Below are 16,244 nucleotides of genomic sequence, written 5' to 3'. Positions count from 1 at the left end.
TTTTTTATTTTTAAATATACAGTGTATTTTTAGAATTTGTTGATCATGGTTTACTGGCATCAAGGCAGTGGATCTTGCTATTGTATGAGAGCTTATACTTCAAGGGCTTAAATTTTGGCAAGGTAAGGAACTTCACTAAGCTGAAAATATACTATCACACCTACTGTCTGGATCACAAGGGAAAATGTGACTCTCTTGACACAAGAGTTTGAAAATCCAGCATCAGAGATTGACCACTTAAGGCCTTGTTGAAGCAGGATCGAAGTGTGTGTGTGCAAATGTCTAAGCTTTCTTTGGGTTGCCGAACATTGCATGTGTACTTCCTTGTGCCATTGTGACAGCAAAACTCATAACGTTTTCAATTGTTTCTTAAAGGAAAGTTTTCTCTTTAAGTATTAGTATAAGGTTGTTCAAATACTATTTTGAAAGTAGGTTGGAAGTGGTTAAGCTCTGGTACCGAGATGTTTGGCCAGTGCTTTTGAAACAAAAGTTTGTAAGACATTTTATGTACTCAAATTTAAGTAATGTAGAAAGCCATGTCAATGGAGAAAAGAAGTGCCTTAGAAAGCTTTAGCCACTACGTGAGAAGATAATTCCTTTCTTGCCTCGTGTAGCTGTGACGCAAGAGGAGGGAGGCAATCCAAATAGAACAAGAGAAAAATAAAAAGCAAGGAAAGGGAACAAGAAAGAGAGCATTAGGAAGACCAGCAGTATATAACATCCCATAACAGAATGTCATTTGTAGCTCAGTTTTGTTTAGGAGTGTGTTTGCAGGGTCATCTCTTTTTCATGTTCCATAAGACTTTGGTATGTGTTTGTCTACTGTAACCAAAACCTACAGCAGTGTGTTCTCCAGGCTCTTTCTCCTTTGGCTCCCAGGGACCTGTGGGCAATCAGGTCTGCCACATTTTCAACTAGTTCTTTGAAAGAATAGTAGGGGGAGACTGGCAAAGAAGGTCTTAAGGTTTCCCCTGTGTGAGGGCAAATCAGGGCTCTTGGGGAGAGTGTTGGAGGGAAGGTCCCAAGGGAATCCCACATATGTTTTCCAGTGCTAAGGGATTATACATGGAGATTGTCGTCACATGTAGGTATATGTGAACTATACCTTTTAGTTCCGAGTATCGCAGGTAGATTGTACAGGGATGATTGCTGTTTTTTTATCACCCCCCCCCAGTAGTTTCAGATAGATGGCTTTTTACATTTTAAATCCTCTCCTCTTCTTGAATAGTGACTGAAGGCAACTTTTCTAGTCTGTGTTCTCTCTTCTTTACCAATTAATTTTTTTTTTTTCTCCTCATATGAAGTACTCTTGATAAAGCTTCTGAATACTTTTAACAGTCTGTGGAACTCCTATTCTTAGTTTGTTACTGTGAGATAAGGTGTGCTCACAATGCGCTCTATATTTTTCATTTAATTTGCTTTCATTTCTTAAAGGTAACTTCTGCCAAATACAAGAATATTTTAAGTGACTCTTAGAGACTCCTAACAGGAGGCATTTTTTTCCTTAGCTTTATGTAGTTCAGAAATCTGCACAGGATGTTGCTCATATGTCTCAAGGAGCTGGTATGGAAAAATTTGACATTCAATGTCTACTTGCCGTGATATTTTTAACAAAAATTTATTATTTTAGGAGCTTTTTTCCCCTTCCATTCACCATGCTTTGCCTCAGTCCCAGAAAAGGGCTAGCATTTGACCTAATCTTCTCTAGGGTACCAGCAAGATCACCGCTGCAGGCACAGTCTCATTGTGTAGGGATGAATTTGACCTTCTGTTTCCCTGGAAACCTTGCTCTCCAGAACAAAAGGCATCACTTCTTCCTTCTCTATTCCATGTATTCACATCTAGAAGTCTTGTAAGAGGTTTATAAAAGTGCTTCCCCACCTGCCTTGGACGCTTCTCAGATAAAGATTTGCTGTTGTCTTGGGAAGCTGTATGCTATCTGAATTGCTCAAATACCTCTCTTCAGACCTGTGTGGTCTGCAAAGTACAATGGATTCTAAATCCTTAGTGAATAGGGCTCACAGCTTCTCTTCACTGCAGGGAGGGTGGTTTTAGAAGTTACGGAAATTAATAAGGTAACAATAGAAATTCAAGAAGACCTCCTACAAGTGCAGATGTGGTAATGACAATGACTGTAAAGAAAACTGATTGCTAATTGAAGGAAGGTTCATGTGGTAAAATAGACTGTGTTATTACTGGGAACAAAAAAATTCAGCTGTGTTGTGCAAGGTGTAGCACTTGCTGGCAGGCATAAAATGCTAGCTGTCCTTTTTTGCTGAGTCATTTCAGTGACAACCTGAACAACCTGTGTATTTTTGCAAATAGTTAGAAATGTTTTTCTAAGACATTAAAGAAAATACACACTTGCTTTGCTCATAAGGCTGTAGTAGGTCACTTTGGACAGATGTCTTGGTTAGGTGCAGGCAGCTCTGCCAGCTGGTGCCAAAAGCTGAACGTCATTGTGGAAGAATGAGGCCAGTTAAATTTAAGTACAACTAAAATAAATGCTCAACATGAGGGAAGGACTTAGGGTAGACTTATAGATCAGATTGATCCCTGGTATCACTATCTTGGGTGAATTTGGTCTACTGTTTATTTGCAGTGTGATCGTGAGCCCAATATTTCTACAGAGTTTGTAGTGGTTAGTAATCTGATTTCATTAAGCTGTCCAGAAGCACAGGTGGAGAGCCAGGCACAGAGCCTTGAATGCATGGTTCTTATTCTTTATTCACCAATTCTTGCTTCATTTGCTTGTATTCACCTTGGCTCTGATTTATGAATCTGAAATTTGTTTCAAGACAAATATTTGAGTACAATAAAGTGCTTTTAAATGCTAGCATTGGAGGCTTAATCTATGAGTTTCCAAAAGGCTGTACTTACAACAAATGCAAGTGAGAAGTCAGTGTGCTTTGTTAAGCACTGGTGCACTTTCATAATGAAAGTTAAAGAGTAGATTTAACAGCATTTGTGAAATGTGATGATTTAGAACTGTTTTTACTGCTTTTCTCCCTGTACCTTTTTTTTTTTCCCCATAGGTAAACATGTTAGTTGCAGCATGTTCATACAGACCTGTCTTTATGTTCTAGGAACTTTCTTTAACCTGACTTTGCATTTCCAGGAAACTTGGCTCTCAAACTCCTGTGGCAAAGTGCTTGTGCTTTTAAAAGATACTAGGCTGCAATTTTTATCTTCTGAAGGAGAAAGAAGTCTAAGTATTAAATGTGCAGCCTCTCAGTCTAGTACTTTTCCCCAGACATTTCCTCCTTACCACAGTAGATCTTATTTTTGACAGTCAAATGAAAAAGTCTTTCATTTTTTCTCTGCTGAGCTGCTGAATAAAGATGTAGATGACTTGTCTCTAGATAATGGATTTTCTTCCCCAGAGATTACTGTAAATCACTTTTTTGACAAGAGCCTAATTTTCTGTAAGATAAAATTTAAAAAATCTGTTTTATCAGACCCTGGGGGTTTGAGTGTTGTTTGTTTATTTTAGGGAATGCATGCTCAAGACTGCTTGTGCCTCAGCTCTGCATTGAGCAGCAGAAATACTTTAGCTTATCTTCAGAAGTTTTTCACTGCCTTAGAAAGATTTGGTTGATGAATGGCAGTTTGTCTAAAGAATACTGCAATACATATCCTTGTGGTTTTGTTGGGGAAGAATTACCTAGTGAAGAATTACCTAGTGATTCATTTTGAATTAAAATGTTCAGTGAGGATGAGCATTCCTTTTTTTATTTGTGATGGTGGGTTTGGGGGGTTTTATTTGGGGCAGGGTTTGGGGTTTTTTGTTTTATTTTGTTTTTTTTTTAATGTGGCATCCAGAGTGTGATTAGATGCTTAAACATCTCGTCCCTGAGGAATGCACAGTGCCCCTTGTGGTCTTAGGTAGGTTGTCCCTACCTGACTGCAAACCTACTTTGAAGCTGTATGTTTAATTCGGCAGATGAATCTTAAAGTCCCTGGTAAATCTTTTTAGACCAAGGCTCTCAGAATGATGTTTTCCAATGAATGCAATTTTGGTGTGAACTGATATAGTAATGCACTTGTTAATAAGTAAGTATAAAAAGCAAGTCCATCTCGGGCCTAAATTATAGCTTGTTGCTTCAATTTCTGTACTGGGCATGCTGGAGGTGCTCAGACTCTTCATTAACCCTCCTGCCCATAAGAGCACAGTCCATTTCTGGGTTAGAGGAATACAGTAAGCATAAGCTAAAGGGATAAACTTTCATCTTAAAGGGATAGGGAAATGAAGAATCAAGGTTTTACTGAAACAAATCAACTTATGTCATTGCTACTAGGATCATCTGCTTAGGAGAAAAAAATAAGTTTGCAATGTCGATGAAAGTTCAGTAGAGGAAAAAGCAGCTAAAGATGTTAAGAATTGTATGACTGTGCTCTGAATTCAGTCTGCTGCTTCTATATAAAAACAGTATGAAGTTAGCCTTCGAGTAAAATTGTGATTGCATTTTATGTACATTGCAGTAGGTCTGCATAAGAACTTTAAAACCCCAAAATACAAAGTCATTAAAGATGCTTCATTTGGGGTTATGTTTATGTTACAATGCACAAAGACTTTTGTTGCAGAGACTTGATTAACACTAATGTAATCCTTTAAAAAACAAGCAATTAAAGTATGGGAGTTTTTTGTTTTGTTTTGTTTTCAGAGTTCTAAAACCTTCCTGAATGGCACATCTCGATTCAGAGTCCAGATGCCAATCTTAAATGCTAAGGAAACCAACAAATCTCAGGTAAAATATAATGTATTGTTGTAAAATAGTTTAGAAAACTTCTTAAAGCTCACATGGAATATTTACAGTAGATTTACTATTGGTAAAGGTTGCTCTTCCTTTTATGATGCTGAAATCTACTTCCATCTTCGTATGCAAATGCAACTTCAGATGAGGAAACTAAGTGTTATCTAAGATACTGCAAACCGAGCTGACTAAGGTACCACGCTTACTCAGTTGGTCTTATCTTGTGATCTTCATACAATTCCAGCAAAAGTAATGCACTGCAAAATGTTTTAAAGATAGACCATTTGAAATCTTTAAACTACTTATACTGTGTTTGTCCTGTCCTTGCAGTCTTACTTCTCTCCCTTTTTAATGTAATAGATGTATATACTTACAAGACTATACATGGAGAATGGAGAGTTCTAAATATGAGCAATTATTCACAGAAATCTTGCTTAAAATCTGTAAGTGTAAGTGCTGGTAATTCTCACTAGAAACTGAATGTGGATTTGCCCATTTGTGAGCAAAAAGACATTTTATCTTGTGATGGACATTAACAGAAAATTTCCATTTGAAATTTTGTATTTGTATTCAGTACACTTGGCACGTCACATCTTGAGAGGATAACTTTTTTTTTTTAGCTTCTTTTAGACTTTTACAAGAAAATAGAAACTTCCTGTTCTTTTCATCCTTTGCGCATAGAACAATAATTAGCATTCACAGGGTATAATAATCACCATTGATGAACATCTTTGCTAAGGAAACGCTTTACTCATAATTTTGATCAGTCCAGCCTAAACCCCCTCTGTACTGAGTTTATTCGTGTTCATTTTGAGCTGCCCAAGAACAGTCTCCAGCCCAGAAACCATTTGGCAATATTATTTCACAACCAGCTGTAAGGTAAGGGGAGAAGATGTAAGAGTGTCAGCAGGTGTCTTTAGACAAGTTGTGAAGACAGAGCTAAAATATAGTCAGCAAATTAGTAGACAAAGATTTCTCTTCCAACTCTGCTAGTGCCTCTACTATCAGCCTGTGCAAAGAGTCTGCATACCAAGTGGGCAGGGAAGTCGTACCCCTCTCACACTGACTGGTGCTCCCTTGCGAGCAGGACAGAGAGACAACACAGACAGCAAAGCATGAGGGCACTTGCTGGCAATCCTGTCGATATTCTTCCCTGCCTGCGCTGCTGTCTCCACCCTGCCAGCTGGGTTATATGTTCGTAATATGGAGTCCTAACAACGTTTAGAAAGAGATAAATAAAAAATTAAAAATCCTGTTTTGTCACTGTTTGGGACCCCCTGATTTTCTGCCAATGAGAGAAGCTAATCTTTTTTCTGTTAAAGCAGAGCTGACCTTTCCTTTTTACAGGGGTTGTGTTACTGTTATAGTGAGCTGATCATTGCAGTCAGCTTTTGTCCCTGTACAAACAACAGATGTTTTGCATTTATGAGCTGGTCTCCTCCAAGCACACTGGAATGGCAGCTTTTACTGATTTTTTCATTGACCTCTTCAATTACTGTAAAAAGAAAGCAAATATTCAGGACATGCAGTGACGGAAAGTAGAATGTGGTTTTGGGTGCGTGACCTGAATACCTCTGTGTGTTCCTTACTGCTTATGTCAGGTTGGCCTCTTAAAAATTACACAAAATTGAGGGATAATGAATCCTTCACCAGAGATCAAGAGTGTGCCATATGCCTAGTCGCACTCCGTGACAAGCTGGCAAGACTGAACAGCGTTATCTCTGCCGAGCAGAGATTTATCATTTAGCTATGTGCAGCATAAAAATTCCATATTGTTGATAAAAGTTTCCAGCATGAATTGCTAAATAAGTTATTTGGACCTTGGTCACTTCCAGTCCAGTATTAACCCACTCTTCTTAAATTGGCTTAGATCTACCTGTCTGAGAAACGAGCAGCATTACCTCAGACAATCCTGGTTAAGTTTGCTGTGCAAATTGTGCAAGAGATAGTCACTTTAGACACTATCTAGAAGTGTCTTTCATTGAATCTAGTGGGTAGCTTCATTGCTTAAGTCGTTTTCTTTTTTTCTTTTAATGTTCTTTTCCCCTCGTGTGCTCTTTTTTTTTCTCTCTTTTTTAAAAGTGTAATAGCTGATGGTTTGAATTGCTACTGCTAAAATAGTTCCAAGTTTTGAAGTTGCTCCAGTAATTCAGAAGATAAATACTTAGATGATGATGGAGTGACTCATGTGCCATAACATAGGTTTACAGTGCCACGTCAGAGGTCTGTTTTTCCTGTCTTCTAGTTAACGCTTCATCAGGGTGCAGGGTCTCCTGTAAATCCTACATCCTATCTACCAATCCTGTACAAACATTTTTGGATGCTGCATGGTAGCTTCTAAAATTATGCTAAGTCTCTGGGCTCAGGTGCCTGGTTGGTTCCCTAGTGTTTTCTCCTAAAAGAAGTTATTTAAAACAGAATGTATTTAGAATCACTGAGTCTAAAATAGCAGAATTGAATTTGTCCAGCACTTGGTTACTTTTTTTTTCTTTCTTCATCAGCTTACCAAATACTAATCAGAAAGTTTTTATCTTTGTAATAACTGCTGGAAATGGAATAGCCTGCCATTTTATCCTTACTAACCTGCAGCCAAATATATATTTGAGGCTTAATTCTTCACAAAGGCCTTACTCAAATGCACAAGAATTAAGAGAAAGAAGACAGTATGTAGAATATATCCATAGCTAGTAGAAGTACTCAGCTAGGTAAGCTTCTCAGCGAGCAGGTGAAAGTAAGGATAGCTATATCCCGTTCTCCTTCTGAGTTGGAAAAGAGTACTGAGGACTATTTATACCCGAAATTTCTTTTTCTGTGTACAGCTGTAAGATGTAAATTTCCAGTTCTATTCTGAGAGTTCACTTCAGTGTGGTGGATGGATAAAAATAACGTTATCCTCATGGCTAGACTGGGATGGCTTGTTCTTGTTGAGTGATAACTTGTTCCACAAGTATTCTTAGCAGCCAGTATTAGAGTAAAATCTTTCCTAGTGCTAGAAAAGAACTTGGAATTCACAATTTAGGTAATATCGATAAACTCCAGGCTTTTATAATTTGTGGATTGCAATGCTCAAATGAAACAGGTGTGAAAAAATAAGTGATTGCTTAACATAAAGCATTTGGTATCCATAATTCAATTGGAAAAATGGCCTGTATTTAAATCAGTGAATAAGATGATTATACAGAGTCTGAAAAATGTGCTTACTATTTGTACAGAAGGAAGATAGTTCATGCTTTTATACAGAAATATGCTGTAGTACTTGGTAGATTGTCAGTGTTAATTAGACCACATTTGTGTAGTGGAATAAGGGCAGACTGCAAATTGTTTTGTTCCATTAAACCATACTCTAATGCGTTTTTTGCAACTTGAAATTGTGCCACAGTAGAACAGAAACTTCATTCCATAATGGAGTGTATGCATTCTGACATAAACAACCAGACTTGTTCACCTGATATTCTGTATATACTCTATACTCTCTATATATACTCTGTATAAAAGCTGTAACTTTCTGTGATAAACCAGATAAATTTTTTTTTTTAAATGTTTTGGAATTATGTGATTGCTTGATACATGTTTTGATGCACTGTTCATTTGTTTTTCATGTGGTGTTGCTGGGGAAAATTGCAGGATCCAGAGATGCAGCATTTGCTTATTGACAGTGAAAATTGCAGTGTGTCACTGAACTCCAACACTGTGGTCACTGGGGAAGGTAGACATGGGACATCAGCTATCAGCTTCCTTGGGGCCTTGCGAATACCTGTGAGTACATATGCTATTCTGGCCTGTTCCTCTAAGAATTAAGTTTTGCCTCAGAATTCATGTTTCCATGCAGTTCTAGAGGGAGTGGTAGATGACATTAACTTTGCATCACAAGCTTTGATTGGCAGCTCTGGTGTACATAGGCTAAATCAGATTCTGGTACACAAGACAAGGTGTACCCCTCAGAGGAGTGAAACTCTTGTTATACAAGAGTACTCTCTTCCCCAGTAAGCAGATGGCATAAGCTCATTGGTTGTATCTTAGAAACTACTAGCATGTAGGCTCCAGTACCCATATAAACTGGTTTTGGGGTTTTTTTCACCTCATTATAACTAATACTAGAACAGCCTATAATGTAAAAGTTTACTGGTCTTAGTTAATGACACATGGGTGTTAAGGATGGAATAGCAGGCTGAGTCCATAAGCACTTCTCTGCATCAGAACTTCCTTCCATGGCTTCCCATTTACACTCCTCAACATTGTTTTTAAAAGCTTTAATTTTAAAATCTCTTTTATGGTTTATATTGAGAAGTTTCAGACTGCTGGTGAAAGGAAAGGAAGTTTCCTTTAGGTCAGGGACTATCATCCCTGATTGTCCTCTTGGCTTAAAGCCTAGCAGCTTTAGTAGGTTGCACAAGTAGAATTATATGCAAATTGATTTGGACCAGGTGTAAAGGTAGGGGCAGAAATCTCCCGCACCAAACCACTGTATTCCAGCATCTTCTCATCCTATCCAGTCTGGTCCTCTGTCTCAACCGTTTTTTCCTGTGGCAAAGTGGAAGTAATGGGTAGAAAAAATTGCTGCTGCTGCTGCCACCTGGAATCTCTAACACTGTGGTACTTTTCCTGCCTGTTGTTGGGAAGGGTCACAGCTGGATGTGAAGTAGAGTGAGCTGTGCATGTGTGTTGTCCCTGCTGATAACTGCAGTACTCCATACCAGGGATTTAAGAAATCTGGTTTCAAACAAAAATGTATTAGATGGTGACGGGAATGAAGGTAGGTTTGTTTGGCAGTTTGGTTGCAGCTCTGTGCAGTGAGTATACTTTTCATACACCCAGCAGGAAAGAGGATGGAACAAATGAGTATTTCAAATAAGCCTATACCCTGTCTATAGTGTGCTCTTACCTTATACTGATTTGAACTGTGTCATACTGGTTAACTGGCTTTTTGTAAAGAGTTAAACGATAAGGGAGAAATCTTAGGCCCATCTGAAGGAAGGATCTAAAGAATGCAAAAATATGCCAATTTCTTTGGAATACACTCCAAATGTGCTATAATTCTATATAAAAACTCTTTACATGAGGAACGTAAATGATGCAGGTGTCCCAAAGAGTATCAAATCCTTCCTGTGCATTTTAGTGTTCTCTCATCGGTCAATTCAGTACAATTAAGAAGAGAAAGCATGTAAGTAAAATACCGTAGTGTGCTCTGATGGTAATCTTTGTGCTCTCAGGGGAAGAATGCTTCTTGGGAATTCTTGAGAGAAAAAGAAAAGCCTAAATGCTTCTTAGAAACCATTTTCATAATGGTCTTTGAAAGTAGCAGCCTCTATCAAGATGCTAACTTCCCATTTTCTTTATTCTCTCAGGGAGTCATAGAGTTCTCCCTTTGTCTTCTGTTTGCAAAGCTGGTGAGCTATACTTTCCTCTTCTGGCTTCCCCTCTATATCACAAATGTAGGTAAGTATCACAGTAAGGGGATACAGAATTGTGAGTACAAAGTGTCTGCAAATAAGAGCTTGAAATAAATAAGAAAACAATCATGACTGCTTCTGAAATAAGCTGTCTTTGCTACAGTAGCAGGAGAGTTGTAAGTCACCAGCTAACATATTTCTCAGTTCAATGAATACAGTATTATGAGAGGGCATTTTCAAAACAAACAAATAAAAAAAGAATCTGGCTTATCTTCAAAAATTCCAAGCGTCAATGCTGTGTCTTTGGCTCTTGCAAACCAGTCAAAAAGGTTTACTTTCTAATGTTTTTACGTGATTGAAGAGCCTTATTAAAACATGTACAAAAAATCTAAATGAGCTTCTTTATCTGTTCAGTACTGCTTTTTTGTTTTGTGCTGAAGACTGCAGAGAAAGGAGTTCTCCCTAGCCAGAGAAATTCATGTTCTTGTGAGTCACAATGTGACCTTTAAACCCCCAGCTAACAAAAAAGCTGTACTGGACAAGTATGGCAGTAACAACCAGCAGAGAGAGCGAGCTTGAACACCCTATGAAAACACATAGAGCTGCAAATCCTGTAGCTAAAGGCTGTTGTGTGTGGACTCCAGATAACCAGCGCTTCTGCAGGACTGAGTACCTTGAAAGCAGTGGGCTTTGAATAGAAAGGTTAATGATATTTACCACAGTACTGCCATCTGTACTGTGGCAGGTGTTGGTGACGTTATGGTAGTGTCACTGACCCCACTGTTTTAGTACATACTGGTCTTTCAGATGTATTTCAGAGACTTCTAAAAAAATACTAAAGGGGGTTAGAAATTCAGCTCCTTTTGAAACTTCATACTTAACACAATAGGACTGGGTTCCCCAACTTCCTGAGGTACTTTTGGAAATGTGACCCTGTAGCATATCAGTAACTACATCAGACTAAACGCAAGTATGTGCAAACAGTGAAGTTAAGGAAATCACTGTCTCTTCATAGTCCCCATAAACAACACAGTGCATGTTATGCCAAGCAGGGTTGCCAGATGTAATTTAATGATGAATATTACTGGTCATGTGATGGAGGCCTGCAGGATAAGGCTCTCCAAGTGATCCAAATGTATGCTAATCATGCTTTTAGAGCAAAGAGTCTCATGAGCATTTGTTAACTGTTTATGAATGTGTTGCTGTTCACAAATGGGAATATTGTTAGTCCAGACTTTAGCAATCAACAGCTTTATTGCTTGGACTGTATCTATAGTTTAAGTGTTAAAACGTCCTGCCACAAGTGTAACTGCATTCAAAAGACTATATACCTGAACACCCAGTTATGATACATTCTTATTTATCATATACAATGACAGCTTATGGTAGCTTATTTCTGTGAACAAACAAAACTGCCATAAAATGCCTTTATCCTAGCATGACAAGACTGTGTTGAGATTTCTACGTTTTGTAGCCTGGAAATGAGACAAATATTTTTCTTCTGTCACTAGAGCATCTTGATGCTAGAAGAGCTGGGGACCTTTCTACACTGTTTGATGTGGGTGGAATCTTTGGTAAGTTTTATATATTAATATTTCATCCTTAATCAGACCAGTTTAGGAAAAGCTGTGGTACACACAGCTTACATATATTACTAATCCTTGTGTCTTATGTATACTGAAGAAGAGTGGTAGTAAAGGTACTAAGTTGAGAGCTGGGTTAGTTGTTCAATTTAAAGATATTTTGCTAGGTTGTCAACAACTCACAGAACTGGTGATATTGTCCCATACAGATTGTAAGAGGTAAATATTATGGAATCTTTCAGCTCTGTCAGCTCTGGGCCATGAGTCTTGGTCACTCCACCTATCAAAATATCTTCCTTTTGTCACTCTAGCAGAACAGAACTATCCCAGCTTGTACAGTTGTGTATTTTTTGTGGGCACAGAGGGGAATGGCCACAGGTGTGGGTTTGTTTGGTTGGTTTTTTTCTTGATGCCTCATACAACTGTATGTGATAAAATTGGGAGACTAATAATAATGAGGATGAGACTATTCCTTTGTAATTTGTGAGGTGACCATTAAATAGTTAATTTTTTTAATGCCAGTGCATACAGTGTAGCTCACAATAAACCAAGCATCATCATCTTGATGCCCGGCTGATTTATGACACACGCACGCACCCCCACACCCATCCCTTCTCCACCTCCCCCAGTTCCCTTATGGAAATAAGTCCTGTATCAGTCTATTAGAAAATGATGCTCATAATGGAGTTTCACTGGATCAAGAGCTATGCAGACCCTGATAGTTCAAGATGCAGGTGTCAAGGTGTGTTGCAGTTACTGTTCTAGTCTTGTGCTGGATGTGACTTCTGCCATTTCTCACAGCTTATTTCATCTCAGATAGCTAGAAGCCAGAGTCAGTAGTACCCTAGAGATCTGAGTGACTTCTTTCAGCAGCACCTTACTCCACTGTGAATACAAGCTTAACAATGTGCCAGTGCTGCCTGGACCTTTGGCATTTACATTTAAATTCAAGTAGGATGTGAGCGCTTTGGAGATGGGCAGCTGGGAAGGGAGAGGCAGGCCCAGCAGTATTTAGGAATCTGGAGAATCCAGAGAACTTCCTTTCCTTCTCCCTTTATATCATTTTGGCAGTTCCTTCCCTCAGGCCTTCCAGCCCCCTCCTGCCGCGTGCTCCGATGAGTACTTCTGTGTACAGTCGTTGGTAAACACAAGAAGTAGGGAAAATGAAAGATCCTGAAGTGACTACCTGGAGAGAAAACTGAATATTTCATTTCCCCCAAGATCTAGAATAGCTCATTTCCCTTGGTTGCAGTGCAACATGGACACAGCACTTGAGAGCCAAGTTTACTGTTGCATGTGAGGAGTTAAGAGACCAGTGAGTAGCTGGGCACAGCTGGATTCCAGAATGCTAGCAGTGGGGCCGTGTGGCACCTGGCAAAAAGGCTTTTTGCATTCAAAAGCAGCAGAACAATGATTTCTAAATATTTCTTCCATCTCTATTCCGCCCCGACCCCTGTCATCTTGGATATTTGGTTAGAATAAACAATGAGGAAGAACAACTGTCTGCTGCTGCTATCTTCCAGCTATCTTGGGTTAATAAGGATATTGCTACGTGAAAATTACGTTGTCAGTCTCATGCTCTGTGCTGCTGTGTATAACGTGTACATTAAAAGTAGTATTGTATTGGTTTAATCCGGATTGGGTTTCATTAAGTACAACTGATGTCTTTTGTGTAAAACATGCACAAAGTGTTTTCCTCACGCATCTATGCCTTCTTTCAGGTGGAATTTTGGCAGGCCTGATATCAGACAGGCTGGAGAAGAGGGCATCAACCTGTGGAATGATGTTATTGCTTGCAGCACCCACAGTAAGAGTTTGCCCTTCTCTTACAGCTGTGGCTGAGACTTTGACAGCATTCCTTTGGAAGTTGTGCAGACAGCATCTTCTAACTTGGATGTAAAGAGTTCAGGCCAGATTAAAAGCTGGCATGAAAAGTTGAGCATGTGAGCAAATATAGACATTGGGGCTCCCTTTACTAAACAAGCAAACAAGTCTAATGTATTGCTTGTTATAGGATTATATGGAAGGTTTCACTCTCTTGTAAAAATTTGATGTTCAATTCTTAGCCAGAATTTTAGCTGCTCAAAGGCTAAAATTTCTGTGCTGTAACTGTTGGAAAACTGGCAGTTGGACATATGAGATGCATTTTCTTTGATTCTTTTGTGAACAGTATTCTGTGCTGTGTTGAAGCTGGCAATTTGAAAGATTAAAATTGAGTGGTGTCATAACACAGCCCTTTCTTCTGAAAGGACATACTGGGGAATAGGAGCATACCCCTTATCTCCCTCCTGTGTCCAATCAAACAATAATTTTGCTGTGGTCTAAAAGGCTTTAGTAAAACCTAGAATTAGCTTTCACATAATACCAACTAAGATATTTTGTAGTTAACATGGGGAAAATGGAGAACCTAGCATTAGTCTGTATGATGGTATGCAACATGCTTGTTTTTTCATCTTTACAGTTGTACATGTTCTCTGCAGTTAGTAAAATGGGTCTTGAGGCTACTGTAGGTGAGTATTTGTAAATTATTTTCTGCTTGACTTTCTGTGAACTTTTCCTTTATGATCCTTTGATGCTCTTTTTTTTTTTTTATTTTATTTTATTTTTTATTTTTATTTTATATTTTCCCGGAGAGGGGGAAGTATGTAATCAAATTCGCTATGCTTTGTTTTGCAGGCTTTTTACAGGGTAAGAAAGGGGGGCTAGGAAATGAATAAAAGGTGGCATGAGAACAGTGATTTAGTTAGTATCATTAGTCGTCTTTCTGGAGCTTGTTGTGTCAGCACAAGCTTTATTGTATTTCCTGTGCCAAATGTCAGAGGTGTTTAAAGACTACTTGTAGTACTTCTGACATCAATGTTAACTTCACTTGCATAGGCTGAATTCACTTGTGGCTTTCTATCTGTTACCTCAAAACAGAAGTTGAAACACAAGTGCTGACAGTAGTGTCTTGCTTACCTAAAAGCCTTGTTAAGTTTTAGGGCCCTCTGGTGCTTGGTACTGTACAAGCAGTGTAGGGGCTTATGGGTGGATCCTGTGATCATCCCCTGCTCTTAGGGTCAGTTTGGTCAGATTTTCCCCTTTTTCTGACCTACCAGGATCAATAAAGGCCCTGGGAAGTGCCTTTTGACTCAGCCCATCTCCTGTTATATTTGAGAATTCATGTCATGGAATAAGCATTGAAGGGAGACAGGAATGTATGTTGCTTTTCCTCCTTTCCCAATTCTGTAATGGGGTCAGGGGAGCCAAGGAAGCATTAAACCATTTGAGAACCATAGGCTATGACGTCTTCTGTTGTTATGGTTAACAGTCTTTCAGGCAACTCACACTTTCTGTTTTTGTCAACTTGCAACAGTGATGCTGCTTATCAGTGGTGCCCTGGTGAATGGCCCTTATGCACTGATCACCACTGCTGTCTCTGCCGACTTGGTGAGTTTGGCTTCTCTGCCTCCAGTGTTGCAGCTTTGGCCTCCAGAGAGAGCCCTTTGACTTCTGCGTCAGTGAAGGGGCTGCATTGTCCCAAAGCAAAGGGATAAGGAGCTGGATAGGCAGTGCTGAACTCAGCCACTGAGATTGTTTTAGAGTTCATATATTAGTATGAATGAGTGTCATGCTTGTGAGAGGCTTCTAAATTATTCTTTCCAACTAACAAGACAGACCAAAGTGAATGTGAAGGTTGCATACAAAGCTAGGTCTCCATACAGGTGCCTTCTCCCCTTTTATACTTTGCATCTTTAAATGAGAGAAGGAGCTGTATCTGTGTGAGAGATGTGCTGGAGACTTCTATCATTGCAGAAAGCTATACCTGGCACATACCCTTTCTTTTGTCCATGCTACGCTCTGCCCTTTCTTGTACAGTTGCTCTGGTTGCCAGTACTTCCAGCTGGATCAGGTCAGTCAAGTCACAAATGCCATGTGAAAACATTGTCCCTGGTACCTTTCATTAGGTAGGCTTTGGAAGGTCGCTTTCAAAGGTGTTGGTTCCTTAAGGCACCAAGCAAGAGGCAAAAGTCCTCTAACAACAAATGCTCTAAATATAGGAAAAGGAGCAGGACAGAAATCTCCAAATGTCCTCTGGAGCCCTAACCTTGGCCTGGAGGTCTTGGCAAGACAAAGCAGGCCACCATGCATTGCCCGTTTTATCCTTAGCCTTGTTGAAGGGGCGGCTAGCTAGAAAGTGGGGCATGACATCACAAGATCCCTACCTGGCCCTTGGAAAGAGAGTTGAAACTGCCAACCAATTCCTCAGATGTCAACAATCAAACATCTGACATGAGCAAGTGTAAATCGCTTATTACCTGACTAGATTCTCCTCAGTGTACTGGAGATAAAGGACTGTCTCTTATTAGCAGTTCTAAGTCACCCCCTTTTATCAGTTGTTTTGTTTGGAGACCTGGCTTCTCAAATTGGGACTGAACAGCTTCTTTTGGCTTAACAATTCTCTGAATTAGCATTTCAGTATATAACCATAATTCTGGTAATCTAGTATTCCTGTCACAGCAGTGATTCCCCCCCCC

At 39.3% G+C, this 16,244-nt stretch overlaps 1 protein-coding gene across 2 annotated transcripts in view; it reads left to right on the top strand.

The window, feature by feature from the left end:
* SLC37A1 (solute carrier family 37 (glucose-6-phosphate transporter), member 1) overlaps nt 1-16,244 on the top strand; it is a 38,393-nt gene that overhangs the window by 15,129 nt on the left and 7,020 nt on the right. For both annotated transcript variants that reach the window (XM_010580285.1, XM_010580286.1), the window contains 7 exons: nt 4,665-4,748; nt 8,379-8,510; nt 10,100-10,190; nt 11,656-11,718; nt 13,449-13,534; nt 14,189-14,237; nt 15,083-15,156. In XM_010580285.1, the coding sequence (XP_010578587.1) occupies nt 4,665-4,748; nt 8,379-8,510; nt 10,100-10,190; nt 11,656-11,718; nt 13,449-13,534; nt 14,189-14,237; nt 15,083-15,156 (579 nt within the window). The remainder of the gene's footprint in view (nt 1-4,664; nt 4,749-8,378; nt 8,511-10,099; nt 10,191-11,655; nt 11,719-13,448; nt 13,535-14,188; nt 14,238-15,082; nt 15,157-16,244) is intronic.

This window comes from Haliaeetus leucocephalus, unplaced genomic scaffold, assembly GCF_000737465.1.
Source record: "Haliaeetus leucocephalus isolate CR32 unplaced genomic scaffold, Haliaeetus_leucocephalus-4.0 Scaffold702, whole genome shotgun sequence".
In the NCBI taxonomy this organism is placed as follows: domain Eukaryota; kingdom Metazoa; phylum Chordata; class Aves; order Accipitriformes; family Accipitridae; genus Haliaeetus; species Haliaeetus leucocephalus.
The sequence above is the reverse complement of the archived record's forward strand: the minus strand, read 5'-3'. Positions and strand labels throughout refer to the sequence as shown.